The 15,369-nt window shown below is 54.8% G+C and overlaps 1 protein-coding gene across 12 annotated transcripts in view; it reads right to left on the bottom strand.

The window, feature by feature from the left end:
- Positions 1 to 15,369, bottom strand: part of LOC110353623 (protein CEPU-1) — a 327,673-nt gene that overhangs the window by 123,218 nt on the left and 189,086 nt on the right. For 6 of the 12 annotated variants that reach the window (XM_038167580.2, XM_038167579.2, XM_072027628.1 and 3 more), the window contains one exon: positions 8,624 to 8,708. In XM_038167580.2, coding sequence (XP_038023508.1) covers positions 8,624 to 8,708 — 85 coding nt within the window. Of the gene's footprint in view, positions 1 to 8,623; positions 9,046 to 9,146; positions 9,295 to 9,851; positions 9,999 to 14,894; positions 15,044 to 15,369 lie in introns of those variants that run through there. The other 6 variants (XM_038167582.2, XM_038167584.2, XM_038167585.2 and 3 more) reach the window with 6 other exon arrangements.

Genomic DNA, 15,369 nt, shown 5'->3' with positions numbered 1-15,369 from the left:
GACAAAGCAGTCACGACCCACGAGGGGATTTTGGCCTTATAACCAGGTCCTGCCATGGCACAGAGCATAAACATCTAGAGAGGGGATTCTGGTTTTCTTTCAATCTCCCAGGCACACACAGGTCAAGGGAATGGGACACATTTTGCTCCTCGTGGTTTTAGAGAACTAAATCACGTCCCACGTACACCACCGGGGTGCTTTGGAGCACCGCACCCGAACTGCTCCCTCCCCACACAACACAACATTTTGCCAACTTGTACGCTGCACGAGTTTGCTGAGCAAACAGGGTCACAACATGCATTGGACAGCCTGAAATTCAGCCTCGGAGAGCTGATACTCAACAGAAACCGTGTTCGAGCCGAGCAGAACAGCTCCCACAACTAGAAGGAAGCAATAGGAAGGACATAGTAAGAGAGAAAAAAATTGATTTCAAAACATAAAGCTGCAGAGGTGGGCAGGAAAAGATGTTTTGCAGCTCAAGGGAAACTGATTCCAGGAATTTTTCCCTTCTGAGACTGAATGAAGTCAAAATTACACCATTTCCCATAAGACGCTCTAAATCCCTAAATCTTGCTTCAGCTGAATCAAAATGTTTCTTGTAAAATTTGACAAGATACTTCAATGAACTCAAACCCTGACTAGAAGAAAAACATTCTTCCTTCAACCAAATCCAAATCTGTCCTTCTCCCAACAAGAAAATTCTAAAATAAACATTTTCCAGTCAAGGTGCGCAAGAAAGAAATAGATTTGCCTTCCTACCAGAAAAAAAAATATATATATATATGTATTTCTTTCTTGTAACAAGATCTTTTTCAGAATATGTATATATATTTATATATTTTTTTTTCTTATGTAACAAACTCTAACTTCAGTGTGAGATTTTCACATAAAAGTACCAGAGGCAGGTGCTAGCTCACACCAAACGCCAATGCGAGATGAGCTTCAGACCTTCAGAGACTTGGAAAACACTTGCTCAAGTTTTCACCTAGGTTGCTCCTCCTTTGAAGTCAAGATCTTGGTATTGGATTGTAGCAGAAGAACAGAAATGTAATAAAGATTATCCTGGAGTAAAGCCCCTCACCTATAATATACTGAATTTGGGTGACTTAAGGGTAAGAACCCAAATGTGACCTCAAATGTCAGTGCTGTGCCTACCTGTAGGGCCAAACCACCTAGAGATTTGGGAGCGACTCTAAACCTGGAGCTGCCCTGCTCTTCCTCCATACCGTTGAGGATTTGTTTTGGCCAACAGCTCTACACTGTGCTCCCTATTAGAGGTGTGCAAGAACTTAAGTACCCTGGTTTTGCTGAACAGCAAATGTGATGCTGGGAAAATAATGGTCGCACCATGAGAAAAAAATAAAAAAATAAAAAAATCAGACTCAAAAATCCAATGTTTGGATCACGTCTGGGGCTCTGCATGTGTCTGATAAAACAGATGCAGGTGTCACAGCCATTTCTGGTTGCAGAGCCGGTCAAAATCTCCCATCTCTGGGAGGAAAAAAAAAAAAAAAGCCAACAAAAAACCTGTGATATTTCACCAGCTGCTCGTGTTGGAAGGTGGTTTTATTCCTTATTTACTCTGTCCTCATTGACATGCAGAGCTGGACTCGCACATCTCCCGTTTGACCCTCGGTGTCCTTTCCAACACGACACCCTCCCCGGGGTGTCCCCACCTCACCCCCCGCACCCCGTCCCCACCCCTCTGACCCCCATTTTTCCTCCCAGGGGGAACCCAGCTGCAGAGACCCCTTTGCCTTCGGGCTTCCCGTAGCCACCCGCCTGCTCTCCCGTCTCCTCTCTTTGCATATAAACTATCGACTGCCTTCCAGCACGCCTGCTGCTTGGGCAGAGCCAACACCGCTAATTGCCGGCTGAAGAATCCTTACTTAAGGCGAGTTTTTTAATATATTAATGATTAAGGCGCGCTTGGCATTTCGGCAGACGCTGCTGCGCCCAGACAGCTAAGCCCGCGTCTCAGACTTCGGCGGCTCCTTCGCAGCCTTGCACCTCCGAAAAGCAAACCCAAGGGGAGCAGAAGGTATTTCACATTCGCCTCGCAAAGGTGCCGCATGCAACAAAGAGCAAACTGTTTCTGCTGGGAGAGGGCTCTCCGCATTGCTATTCCGCACACGGCGCCCTAACAGTTTGCATATTGTAGCAAGGCTCAAACGCTGTCTTCCGACCCGATCCACACTCCATTACAGTTAGGATAAAGACTCGTGGTGACATTAATGAGCACTGGATCGGCCCCTTTGTCGGCATAAATCTCCCGGTTGCATTGGTGGGATCGCGTTTTCCCATTTGCTTGTTTGTTTGGCTCTGTGTTCTCATTACAATTTCTATTAGCCCGTTCTCCCACTGATGTGGCCGTAGATTAATTCCTTCCTATTTTCCCCCCTTTCCTCCTAGAGGAAAATAAGGGCCTCTGAGCTCGAATACCATAACCAGGAACGGGCAGGGTGTGGAAGGAGCAAAGGACAGCCCTGCTAGACCAAAAAGCTTTTCCCAGCAGGATAACTTGGAGCAACTGCTCTGAAGCCAGCAGAAGAAGCAGTGCCTTAGGCAAGCACCCACATCCCCAAGCCCTACCCCAACCTAAAGACAATCCACCCACTGGAAAGCCCTACAACACCACAGCCACACACCACAAACCCCATAACAACAATTCCCCAATGCCTACAACTGAAAAACATTCGCAGCAGCCCCTTCAAGCTCCCAGCAGGAGCAGGACACCGCTGCCCATCTGTGGTGCCCTCCAGGAGGACGCATTTTCCTTCCAGAGGGACGCATCCTGCCACAAAAAGACTGCAGAGCAAGCAGATGACTCACGGAGCCGGGGAGAGGAAACGTTGCAATTGCCGCACGCAAACACACGCAGTTATAGGACCTAGGAGGGCACCTAACACCACGTGAGGTGGTGATGGCAGGGCTGAGAACTCAACCTCCATTTCATAACCCTGCCTTAGCAACTGGAAGTGCCACCCCAGCAATTTTCCACTGGCCAGCCCTGTAGCTGCTGGGCTGCTCAGTCCCCTCGGTCCCACCAGCCCTTCCCATCTCCAAGGGGTGCAGGGTGCAAGGCTGATGGATTTGCATCTTTCCAGAGCTGGTAGGCTGGAGGCACTCAGCTCCACGGTGGAGATGACAGCTCCAGAAACGCAGGAGGTGACCCCAGCCCAGCAAGTGCCACCAAACTACAGGCAGCAGTTCCACCAGGAGAGCTATAAAGGGAAACCCTCCTCTGGCACAGCAATCAGGAGCTTGTCTCATCTCAGATGGAAATTGCACTCGGGGAAAAAAAAAAAAAAATCCATGCATATGACAATTTTTTTTTTTCCACTTTAAGCTGATTCCATCTCGGAGATGGGGGAGAGGTGGCTAAGATTTGCTGACATGTCACTTTAGCAATAAACTCCTCTTTCAGAAACGTGCCAGCGCAAGCAAAGCCATCGACTCGCCAGGCGCAAACACCGCATGTGGGCGCGCAGGGGGTGCCGCAGCCCCGTGCTGAAGGCTCCTTGGGCTCGCAGAGAGGAAACCCTCACCACGAAGGAGCATCCAGCAGCTCCAGGAGGAGAGGGGCAGGGTGAAGTGGCACTGGGCTGCACAGCGAGCAGCTGCTCAAATCCTAACCCTCTGCACTGCTTGTGTTTGTGCCGAGTTCCCGAGCACGGATGCAGAACGCACACACATTAACACGGGAGGGGTGACCACAGCCCCGAATTTATTCCCTAACCCTCAGGAACCAAAGCAGAGAGGTTTGTAGGAGAAGATGATCTTACCAGACACCAAAGAAGACAGGGGAAAAAACTTCTGTTGTTAATGTAGTGGTCAGTGGCTTAGCTCCATCCTTACCCCATGTGCTGGGGGCTGGTAATTTATAGGCCCACATTAAATAGCAGCAGCAGAACAAAAGATGCACCAGGTACCGAAACTGGAGAACATCAGAACAAGGCGGGGTTGGAGCCAGATAATCTTTAAAGTCCCTTCCAACCCACTCCATGCCCATTCAAGCCACTCTATGGGGTGAATATTTCATGGGAGCAGTGTGCCATAGGGCTGAGCCCTGTGGAGGAACACGAAACAGCAAGGAGGGGGCTGTACAAGTACATGGGAGCGCCACAAGGAGTGGGGAATGGCTCGGGGTGCCCTTGGGATGCTACGTATGGGACAGGGCTGGACAAGCATCGTCCCTTTGTCGGGGTTATGGCAGCCCCCATCACCATCCAAAGGCACAGGGAGCCTTGAGAAAAACAGGCAGAGAGCCACAAGCCACCAAATAAACCTTATAATGAGCACCAGACCATTTTATACAGCTCTTGCTCTGCACTTGGCCCTACTTGACTTCCCTTACCTGCACCAAAAGCCCAGCCGCACCCTGCTCCCAGGCAGCACACACCGCTAAATCATGGATGCACAACCTGAAGCCCAGTCCCCCAGCTCTGGCAGGCTCTTCCCCGCTCATCGACCGCAAAACCACGACGGCAGCTGACCAAAACCTCAGCCGAGGGCTGCCACGGCTCCAGCAGGGAGCCTGCAGGGGCAGCCCCATCCCGGGGGGCTGCAGGTAGTTGGGAGGGGGCCGGGTTCGGACCCCACAGACCAGCCCTGTTGGTCACATTGCACAAAAACACGAATTCCCGTGGGTAAAAGGGGTAAGATGGAGCAGCACAGCCACAGAAAGCAGACCCATTTCTGAGTAAGATCCCTTTCTGCTTCGCAAACAGGCAGTTTCTGTTTGTATCCATGAAAGTCAAACAAACACGCTTGATTTTGTTTTGTTTCACGGCCAAGTTATCATTTCTCGAAAATTACTTCAAGAGCACAACAGGGGCAAAATACATTTGCAAAGCAGGCTTGGGTAAAACACTGCAGAGATTAGTGGCAGAGCGCACGGCTTTTTTCAAAGCCTGAGTGGAAACCACAGGAAACATCGGGGTTAAAAAAAAAAAAAGCTTCATTTCACGTTAAACTCAGATTTGACTTTTCCCATTAGAATCAAAGAGGGAGCAAATAAAGCCAAGAAAGCCAGGGGCGATGTGGAGAGGAGCCGGGGAAATAAGTGGTCCTCACCCTCCGGTGGGATCTGCACGGCACCCGCTCGGGGCACCGGTGAATTTGGGGGGATGCCGTGCCCGGGCATGCTGATGGCATCGTCAGAGCCTCGCAGTGGAAAGCGCTGACTGCTGCCAATTAAAGCGAAATCGTAATCAAGGCATTTGTTTTGGTGCTAAGAGAACTCCTCCAAGGGTCTCAGAAACGCCTGGATTCGGTTCCAGCGCTGGATGGGGCTGCAAACGGTGCGAACCGCTTGCTCCTGGAGAGGGCAGGCACCAGCTGGGAGCTGTGGGGTTGCGGGGAGAGGAGATGGACCCCATCCTCAGGTGGGAGGAACACAGCACTGACCCATCCCAGCTTCTGCTTGAGTCCTAAGCGTAACCCCAAAAGCAGGAGCAGCCTCAGCTCAGAGAGCAATGCACCAGCAGTAAAAAAAACTCAGCTGTGGGACCCAGCATCCCCTGACCCTTTTCCTATCCCTGCAGGTTTTGGTGCTTCCAGGAGTGAATCCAGCACCTCCAGCCCCAGACTCCAGCTCCATCCCTAGCTGTAACCAGGGGTTTCCATTTAATAATGACCTACACTGCTGGTACCAAAGCACGGCACAGCAGACATCCTAAAACAGACGGAAACACCTGAACACCTCCAGTCCTGCACTGACTCCCAGTTGTAGCACCTGCTGTGATCCATCCCTGGAGGTAAACGAGCACAGGGCAGCCTGGGGACCCCTCTTCTGCATCCCCAGAGCCTGTGGGATCTGGCAGCAAGAGGATTCCCAAACCTCACTGCCCCCAAACTGCCCCAGCCCCAACCACAGTGCCTGCAGCCACACGCCCCAGCGGCTGCGAAACACAGCGATGTGAAACCCGGTTACACAACAGCCACGGAGCAGCGCCCGTGCCCTTTAAAACAGACATTAGGGCTGGGCAGGGGGGCACAAAGCAATTAACCAGCGCCAGGCCTTGGGGTGCAGCCCTCAGCACACACCTTAGCTCACACAGAGCTTCACTCTGCCCAAACCGAGGGCGTTGTGGGGTCCCTGGCACCCCGCCACCACCGACGGAGTAACCTACTTGCAGCTCGCCCAAAGAGGGACTTGTGGAGAAGCCGCTACGTTTTTTTAGCTTGTTTTTCCTTTTGTCAGCTGGGGAAAAGAAAAAAAAAAAAAAAGAAAAAAAGCACAAGAAGGGACCTCCAGAGACATATGCTTCCTTCCGAGTCCTTGGCTGTACCTCGCCATCTTCCCACCCTGCATGGAAACGAGTGGGAAGAGAGGAGGGATGTTTATCCCCGCCTCGTGCACGCTTCCAGCTCCAGCCCCTGCCTGCCACCCTGCTGGGGTCGCTGGTGGGTGCTGCGGGCAGCAGCCGGAGCCTCTCAGAGCAGCATTGCTATTCCGACCAAGTGAACTCCCCAGCAGCAGATCGATCACTACGCCGGGAGCTGGGCTGGGAGGGGAGCAGGGAGGAAGATTCACGCTCCCTTGATTTCCTCGGCTGGAGGTGTGCGTTTTTCACGTGCTCGGCTCCTCACGGAGCCTGCAGGGACTGGGACCTACGTGGGCACGCAGCACGCTGGACCCACAGCTCCCAGTCACCCCCACCTTACACGTGGACCAGAAGGAAGAATAAAACAGCACCTGCTACTGCAAAATGCGATCCTCCACCTCGCCAGCTCCCAGACTGAAGCAAGGAGCTGGCAGCAGCAGCACGCCGTAATTTCCAAGAGCAACGCCCGCTCCAAGGGGCAGGGCGCTGGGAATGTCACCGGCACTGTTTGCAAACCCCAAAGCCCACGTGCAGGACTCCCGAGCCTGTCTCCTGGGGCACACTTGTGCCCAGGTGCCTGCACATGGACACGGACGTCCCTCGCCACCAGCCAGGTCCCCAGCCGAGCTGGGACACACGCTGCAGCCCCAGGGCGATGCTGAGCTGCCGCCCTCCCTCCCCAGGGCTGCCTCCCAAAGCAGGTGCAGGATTTGTCACCCATTTGTCACCCAAAAGGCCTCGCCGAGGACAAGGGAAGCATCCCTGCTGCTGACTCACCCCGGCCTCCCTTTGTTCTCTGCGGACACCAGGCGAGTGCCCGGTGCGTCAGCACGCACGCTGCACGTGGGGAGAGGGCTGAGTGGGGCCGTGGTGGCACAGTCAGAGCCACAAACCCCAAAGCACTTCTCCTCCTCCTCCTCCTCCTCCTCCTCCTCCTCCCAGGGAGTTTTCAGGGAGCCCATTCTCGTGCTGCCCTGCTACTGCCACCCTCCTGCAGATTTTGCTGCCCAGACCTCCCCTAACATAAAATCTTCCCTCTTTGACACCCCCATTGCAAGACCTATAGGGTTTTTAATGCTTAGGAGAGCCCAAATAATTTGGGGAGGAAGAGGGGTGTTTTATTTTAGCCAAAACTCATAGGGTGCACTCTGATCCAATACACCCTGTCCTCCTCCCTCATGCACCAGTTTCCCAGCCTCTTGGTGCAGCTGTACCAGGACACAAGACAAAACCAGAGACAGCCACCTGGCCGCTCCATCCCTTCCTCCCAGGAAGGTGCAGGGGCTGCAGGGACGAGAGGCTGGGCTGCAAGCAGCAGGATTCACCTTCTGGGGGCCAAACTGAACCCCTGGTTTAAATCCTTCCACCCTGCCAGAAGGGAGCCAGCTTAGAAACCTCCCCAGGGTTTTTAAGGCAGGTTTTTTGCCCTGGCTTGGCCCTGCTCCACTCTCTGGCGTAAGGCAGGAGCGCAGCTCCCATGCACACACCCAGATGTGAGCGTGTCACCTACACACGGCGCTGCCACCAAAGTCCCTCCCGAGCAAACTCGAGTTGCAAGCGCTGCTCCCGAGCGCTGCAAAATTTAAAACCAGCTTTTTATTTGTAACGTCGCTACCAAACCGCCTGGCCAGCACCTCCTGGAGGACTGCACCCACCTGCTGCCGGGACAGGTACCTGGGCACAGCTCATACCGGGGGCTAAACTGATCAAAATCAGCCCCTGCACCCCTCAGGCTGTGGCTGCAGGCAGGACCTCAGTGCAGGGCACAAACCCCAGCTCCACATCTCCCCCCACCCCAAAGAGGGCACGCCAGCAGGTAGCAGCACCCCCCTGCCTTTGGAGCAGGGAGATATTTAAGGGAGACATTCCACCCTTCATCACAGCGGATCCAGACACGAGGAAAGAGGCACAAAACCCCTCCGGGATTTCCACAACTCCAGCAGTGATGCATACCAGCGCCGCACCCCTGCGGAGCCCCCCTTGCCGGCACACCCCGCTCCAGGACCCCACAGCCACAGCAGGGGGACCACAAAGAAACCAAGCTCCAACCCCACAGTAACTTTCCCAGTGAGGACTGGGGGGTGCTGAGCCAACGCCAGGTGTGCCCCCCTCCCTCAAACCCAGCACCCAAATCTCCGTTCCGTCTCGCTGCCCGTCCTGCGCCGCCAGCCGACGGGATGCGTCCCTCGCGGGGAAGCTGAGGCACGTCCCCGAAGGCACCGACCGCGCCCCGCGCTGCATGACCCCCCCAGATCCCCCCTTCCCCCAAAAGGCAGAAAGGCAGCGGCTCCTACCTGAGCGTGGCACTCTCCCCTTGCCGCACAGTCACGTTGTCCATAGCTTTGGGGAAGGTGGCATCTCCGCTGCGCACGGGCACTCCTGCGGGCACAAGGAAGAGCAGCCTGAGACAGAGGACGACTAGGCACCTCCAGGGCAGGGCTAAGCACCCACCGACCCCCATCCTGGGCAGCAGGGACTTTTCCACCAGGCAAAAAACACACCCGACAAGGCCACCAGGAGCGAAAAGGGGGGAGAGGAGGGAGGGGGTGCGTGTGTGTGGGGACGGGGGGGAGCAAAACCACCGGGGCAGGCGCGGAGGCGAGCGATGCGGAGCTCCACGGAGATCAGGAGAGCCCCTGGAAAGGCAGCCTGCGAGCACTGAGCCTGCCGAGCGGCATCCGGAGGGAGTCCCCAGTATCCTTGGGTGAGGGAGGAGGACGGGAGGGCCGGGGGGAGGAGGAAGAGGAGGAGGAGAAGTGGCAAAGGTGCTGGACGCTGGGCGAGCCGGCTCTTCCCGGGAAGCAGTCCGAGGCTCACTTGGGCAAGGAGGTGCCGGGAGCCGCCCGGCTGCGCCACGCTCCCGCCCCGCACACGCACACTTGTCCCGAGTTCACGGCTCCCCGAGCGGGGGCAGTCCAAAAAAAAAGAAAAAAAAAAAAAACAATAACAAAAACCAAACACCAAAAAAAAAAAAAATCCACCAAAAAAATATTTTAAAAAAGCCAGAAAAAAACACCACCCCTGGAGCGAGCTAACAAACAGGTCCGGACGCAAAAAAAAAAAAAGGCACAGCGGGCAAAGGGCTCCGGGGTGCCCAGCAGTTCCTCCTCTCCTCCAGCCCCACCGCCGGCTCCCAAAAGCAGGCTGCTCCGGGCGGGATGCGGGGTGTGGGGATGATGCTGGGATGATGATGCCGGGAGCTCCGGGACGATGCTGGGAGCTCCAGGACGATGTCTCAGCGCAGAAGCGGGGTGGCCGGCGGGGCGCGGGCGAGCGGCAGCATCCCAGCCCCGTTGGCGCGGCTGGCCGCGAGCATCCCTGCGCGGCAGGCAGGCTCAGGCTGACTGCCCGGGGTTGTCATGGCAGCGGCTCCATCGCTGACCGCCACTTTGGCTCCCGCACACCCGCACGCACCCCGCACCGCACCGCACGCAGGCAGCAGCGCGCTTGGCAGGCGCAGGACGCCCGCTTTAACCCCCAGCGCACCGCGCGCCTCTCCCCTCGCCTCCCCGCCGTGCTTACCTGCGGCCGGCACCGAGCCACCTCTGACATTTTGCCCTCCTCGACCTCCTCGCCTGCCCCTCCCCAGGCTGCAAAGCCCCTCTGCGGGAGGGGAAACTGAGGCACGGGACAATTCTCCCCGTTATCGGGGGGGCAGCGAGTGCCCTCCCGGTTCCCACACCTCACAGACACGCAGCGTGAGTGGAGGTGGTGAATTCCTCCCCAGCTGCAAGCACGGTCCCCGAGTACTTTTTATCAGCTCATAATTTAACAAATAGCGCGTTTGCTTATGCCTGGCAATTCCTCCTTCCCCCCGCTAGCAGCTAACACGTTCATATTTCCAGGCACAGCTTCGTGCTGGTGCAAGGTGCCGGGGAGCCAGCCTCGGAGCACAAAGTCCTGGAGCCTCTGAGCAAGTGCAGAGCCAGCAGCCGAGACACGGCTTCGCCTTCAGCTAAAATCCTCCGCTGCTGGACCCCTGCCCCGGGCTGCTCCTGCCTTTTGGGATGCTCGAGAAGAAATTTGGGGTGCTGCACCCCGATGCTGCCAGGCCTCCCCCACCCGCTGTCCCCAAGGGTTTCTCCACATGGGACCTTATCCCAAAGTCCTGCCTCCCCCCGTGCCTCACCACAGCATTACACAGCACCAATAATTTATTTTTTTTTTTTTCCCTCAAATCACTGCCAACCTGAGCAGGATTCAAATGGGTGACCTAGATGTGAAAGGATCCGTAGCCCGTTACTAATCCCCGGAGCCTCCGAATCCCCTGTAAACTACCGCTTAATTCACTAACTGTGCTATTTAATCTCGACAACATTATGAGCTGTGCCGGGCAAAGGAAACACTCCATCAAACGGAGCTTTATTATTATGGTGCGTGCCGATAGGTCATACGAGAAGGGGATCGCTTCGCGAGTCCCTCTTGACTTCTCCCTCTCCCGAAGGCTCTGCTCTCCAAATTTGGCACAGGTGGGATGTGCTGCCTCCAGACTTCCCCTCTCTGCTCCCCGGCTCTTGGCAGGGGGAGCTGAGCCCTGCAGCTGCCTCTGCCCATGGCAGGGAGGGACAAACGCCTGCTTTGGGTTCAGGAGGGGTTCAGCGTGTGAGCCGCAGACCCCCTGGGGCCACAAGCTCCATGCCAGAGCTCTCCGAGACCGCAAGGTCATCCATCATCGGATGAAACCCCTGGTGCAGGATCGCGTTTCCCTTAGACCAGGCAATTTTCAGGGATGCACGAAGTGGTGAGGAACAGAAGGAGCTGCTTTTGCCAATTGCTGCAGCACCCCGGCAGGATGGGGACCCCCCTGTGAGCTGCTGGGGAACGCCCTCAAGCACAGGACCCCACAAAGCCATCGCTCATCACTCCAGAGCTTGCTCCCCTTGCACATCTGGGCATCTGCTTTGTCAGCAAAAGCAGAGGGCTCCCAAAAACCCCTCCAGTTAACCTCCTAACACCACAGCTGGGCCCAGATCGCCAGGAGCATCTTAAATGGGGAAGGAAGGACCTGGCTGCGCTTGGTGCAGTGGGTTTGGGGCGACTTCCAGACATCCCAGCCCCGATTAACCCCCCGCTACGAAGGGAGGCAGCTCCTGCCGAGGAGCTCCAGCCCATGCAAGGGCTGGATTTGGCTCAGTGTGAGGAAATCACGGGCGTTATTTGAACATCCCAAAGAATTTAAACCCAGCATCGCTGGCTCCTGCTCCCTACAGCCCAGCAGAATCCTTGGGCTGTCTCCTCGGCTCCGTTCTCCCTCTCTTGCATATATCCAATGTACATATAAATCAGCCTGTCACAGTTCGTCTCTTTTCTGACAGCTGTAATTGCTTCAGACTTTAAAAATATCTATAGACAATAAACACAACACACGAAAATGGCAAAGAGAAAACGAAATCAAGATTCCTTTCAATAATTCAGTTGCTCCAGCAGCAGAGGAGCCAGCAACTGAGTCCAGCTGTGAAGGTTCAGTAGCAAGAGAAAGGGAGCTTTGTAGGCTCCTCTGGGGATGAGAGCGCCTTTTTTCCTTCGCTGGTTTTTGACCACAGACAGCAGCAGAGCCTGCCATACACGGGCTAAGATGCTTGCAAAGCAGCACCTAGCCGAGCACGAAACGCGGCCCCTTGCTTTCAGCTTCCTCGCTTTCTTCCCGCTCAGATAAAAGTCTTTTTTCTTTTTTTTTTTTTTCCCCTTCGTGAGCAACAGGCGGGAGACAAGCGGAACGAGCACAGCACACGCACGGCCTCTCTGCACAGATTTCTCGCCGCGTCTCCTCCTTCCCAGCAAGGCTAAAGGCCCCCCTCTCCTGGCAGAGACCATAAACAGGGCAGCAGAGGAAGGAAAGCATTGCCTGGGGACCACGCTCGGAGGGCGGCGGGGGCACGGGGCCAGGCAGAACCATTTTCAGCAGATATTTACACAATTTTCAAGGAGATTGGACAGGGAGATGCTCGGCAGGGCCAATTCGCAGCGACTCCTGGAAACGTCTCCCTGCCCTTTGCTGCTGCAGCTGGGGCTCTCGCTCGAGGCTGATTTCAGGTAAAATAGGGCCCAAAATGCCCCCAGGGGGAAAATTGCCCCTCCTGGGCCAGTGTTTGCTGCAAGGAGCCAGCTCCCTTGGCACGGCCCAGGAGCCTCCAAGCAAACACTGCCCAAACTCCCGGCTTTTGAGCACAACCAGAGAACCAAACCCAGGAGCCTCATCTGCAGATCCGAGCAGTCCCAGAGGCCAATATCCAGATGCAAAGCTGCAGCCAACATTCCCCCATCAATTGAAATAACCCAATTGTCACGTTTTTTCCAGCCTCCTCAGAAACGCCTAGCACCGCTCCAGCATCTATTTTACGTGTAGCTGCTTGCAGGGAAGGATGATTGATCCCCACACACCACCCCTGCCTGTATACCTGCCAACCAGCCTATATCCATACAATCCCACACCTCCCAGCACCGAAACATTTCATTCCTCGAAGAAAAAAAAAAAGAAAAAACGACTTCCAATAAGTAGGTCATAGCAAGGCAATTTGTACAGCCAGATTTTTCTTTTAATTCCTTTTTTCCTTTTCACGAAGCTGATAGATGGCAATCTATAACCCTGAAGTAGAAATTTATTTTTAATCTGAAATTGCCAAATATGATCAGAAACATAATTTATGCTCCGGCCGCTCTCGTTCCTTCGAAATGAAAACACCATTTCGAAACCCCCACCCGTGCTATCGCGCACATTATTCCTCAATAAGCCCAGAGTTGCAAAAAGTGCCGTAATTCTCTTGGCATTAGTCAGGTGAATGACACATGGCTCTGGGGGAGTTTTTCCTGAATAACCCCCAGCCCTCAGTGCCTGCGACCATTCACCAAGGCACAAAGGCCGTGGGCCCTGCTCTGCTTCCACCCTGACTCATTTATCCCCTTGTTAACACTGGCCCCAATTAAGGACGGATGATTGAGAGCCTCACTTGGCTGGAGCCATTTTGAGCCCTTCTCACCCCAAAGGCATTTCTGAGCCAGGCAGTGAAATCGCCCATTTGGGGACATTTCTGGGCCATTTTTCTGAATGTTAGGAGTGTCCCCGCGGGCACTCAGACCACAGCAGGCACAGGCTGGGATGCAGATGGCTAAAAGCTGTCCCCAGCACCTGCTCCTTGCTTTTTCTTTTTGCCCAGACATCTCCAACCTGTTGCAGCACCATCAGCAGCCAGCAGTGACCACGGTAACTGGGTTTAAAACAGCCCAGGTTGCTTTAACGTCCCCACTAACAATGCTCTTAATATTTCACTGGCATTTACCTGACCTCGCAGTAACCGTACCTAGCAAAGGATTCACCTCCGTACAGCACAGCAAGAGGCAACCCAGAACGTATGTACCACCTGAGGAAGAGGAAGGTGGCTGGGGCAGGAGGAAGGGCTCAGCACGAGCTGCCACAAGACCCTGCAGCATCACTGTCATGCCTTGGGATACACCACAGCAACCTTGAGGATGCTCCGGTTTGCATTGCAGATGGGCCAGGCAGCACTGCGGCTCGGGAGGGGACGCACAGCAGTCCCCACGGCCTGTTTTCCTGTTTTTTTCCTTCAGGATTGCTCTTTTCTCGTAATTCTCAGCATCCGAGCCTCTGACGACAGCCCACCCAACACAACATATGTATTTACCAAGTGACACCTCCATCCTCACAGCCTTAACGTCTATACAGAGACTTAAAAAAATTATCAGAGATACCGAGCCACGTTGGCACAGGGGAAGTCATTAACCGGGATTGATCCCGGCCGTCCTTGGTACAGATCAATATTGGTTTTATATAAATCTGCTCCTCGTGGGGAAGTTTCGTGGCTGCATTAATGCTTAGGAAGGCTCCCTCCCTGCTCACGCTCCATCCACGGCAGCATTTGATCAGAATGAATCAGGTGCCAGAGACAGCTGATGACATCGGATAAAATCATGCCATTAGCCATCTAATAGCATTTTATAAGCGTATGACATTAACCCAGTGCTCTACAACTCAATCCACTCTGCATTTTAACAGGAGTAAGCGTGCATGGGAAGAGCGAGAGGGGGAGAGAGCTTAATAGGCTGGAAAGCAAAGCAAGCCATGCCTCGGTTCCCACCGAGGATATTTGGGAGCTGCAGCGTGGACACGTCCAACGCAGAGACATGAGCTTTCCTCCCTGAATTTCTCGGTTTGCCTCCTGCCATGCACCGATAAGGCGTGTTGTGTGGGCTAACAGCTGTTTTCTCATTAAACAGGAGAGGATCTCAGCTGAAAGAGCCTGTGGGGAGCCAGGCATTTTGCAGCCCTCCACCTTCCTCCTCCTCCTCTCGCCTCCCCGTGAGCCTCTCCTCCAGCCCGGACCCATCCATGAGTTCGGGGCTATGGGGACCAGAGCCCAGGCACCCTCAGCAGGGTCAGCTGGGAGAGGTGGCAGCAGGGACAACCAAGAAGCAGGGAGCCGAGCACCCCCAGCCCCGCTGGGTGCCACCAAACCCCTGGGGAGAGCGGGAGGGGAAATCTTAACCCACCCTTTCCACCTCCCCTCCTCATTTCCCCAGCCAAGCCAACTCCCACCAGCCCTTTCCTACCAGGAAACTGCTCGGTGTGCACAAACCAGGGCGAGCAGGCACCAGGAGCTGAGCAGATTTCTTGATTTAGGCCAAGGCTTTTCCAAAAAACAGACACTAACAGCAAAGCCCCTCCAGTCCCTCTTGGCAAAGCACCGAGCACCCAGCAGCCCTCGTTGCAAGCCCAGCCTCCTGCCAGGTGTTGGGCATCTCTGAAAATCAAACTCTCCTGGAGCCCCTGATTCACCTTTTACCTGCAGCTGGGTTTGATCCAGATCAGACACCATCAAGAAAAAAAAAAAAAAGGTGCTGAGATGCAAGTGGTCCCTTCCCAGCTCCCAGCCAAAAAGGTGCTGCTTCTACTGTGCCTCAAACCTGACCGCCCAAACCTTCGCAGGACCCAGTTCCTGCCAACCCAAAGTGACAAAGTCTCGTTTCACAAGCGCCGAGATTGCCAAATTGCTCGCTCCTCGGGAACAAAAGCCGGGCACGGCGC

The sequence above is a fragment of the Anas platyrhynchos genome, chromosome 25 (assembly GCF_047663525.1).
Source record: "Anas platyrhynchos isolate ZD024472 breed Pekin duck chromosome 25, IASCAAS_PekinDuck_T2T, whole genome shotgun sequence".
In the NCBI taxonomy this organism is placed as follows: domain Eukaryota; kingdom Metazoa; phylum Chordata; class Aves; order Anseriformes; family Anatidae; genus Anas; species Anas platyrhynchos.
The sequence above is the reverse complement of the archived record's forward strand: the minus strand, read 5'-3'. Positions and strand labels throughout refer to the sequence as shown.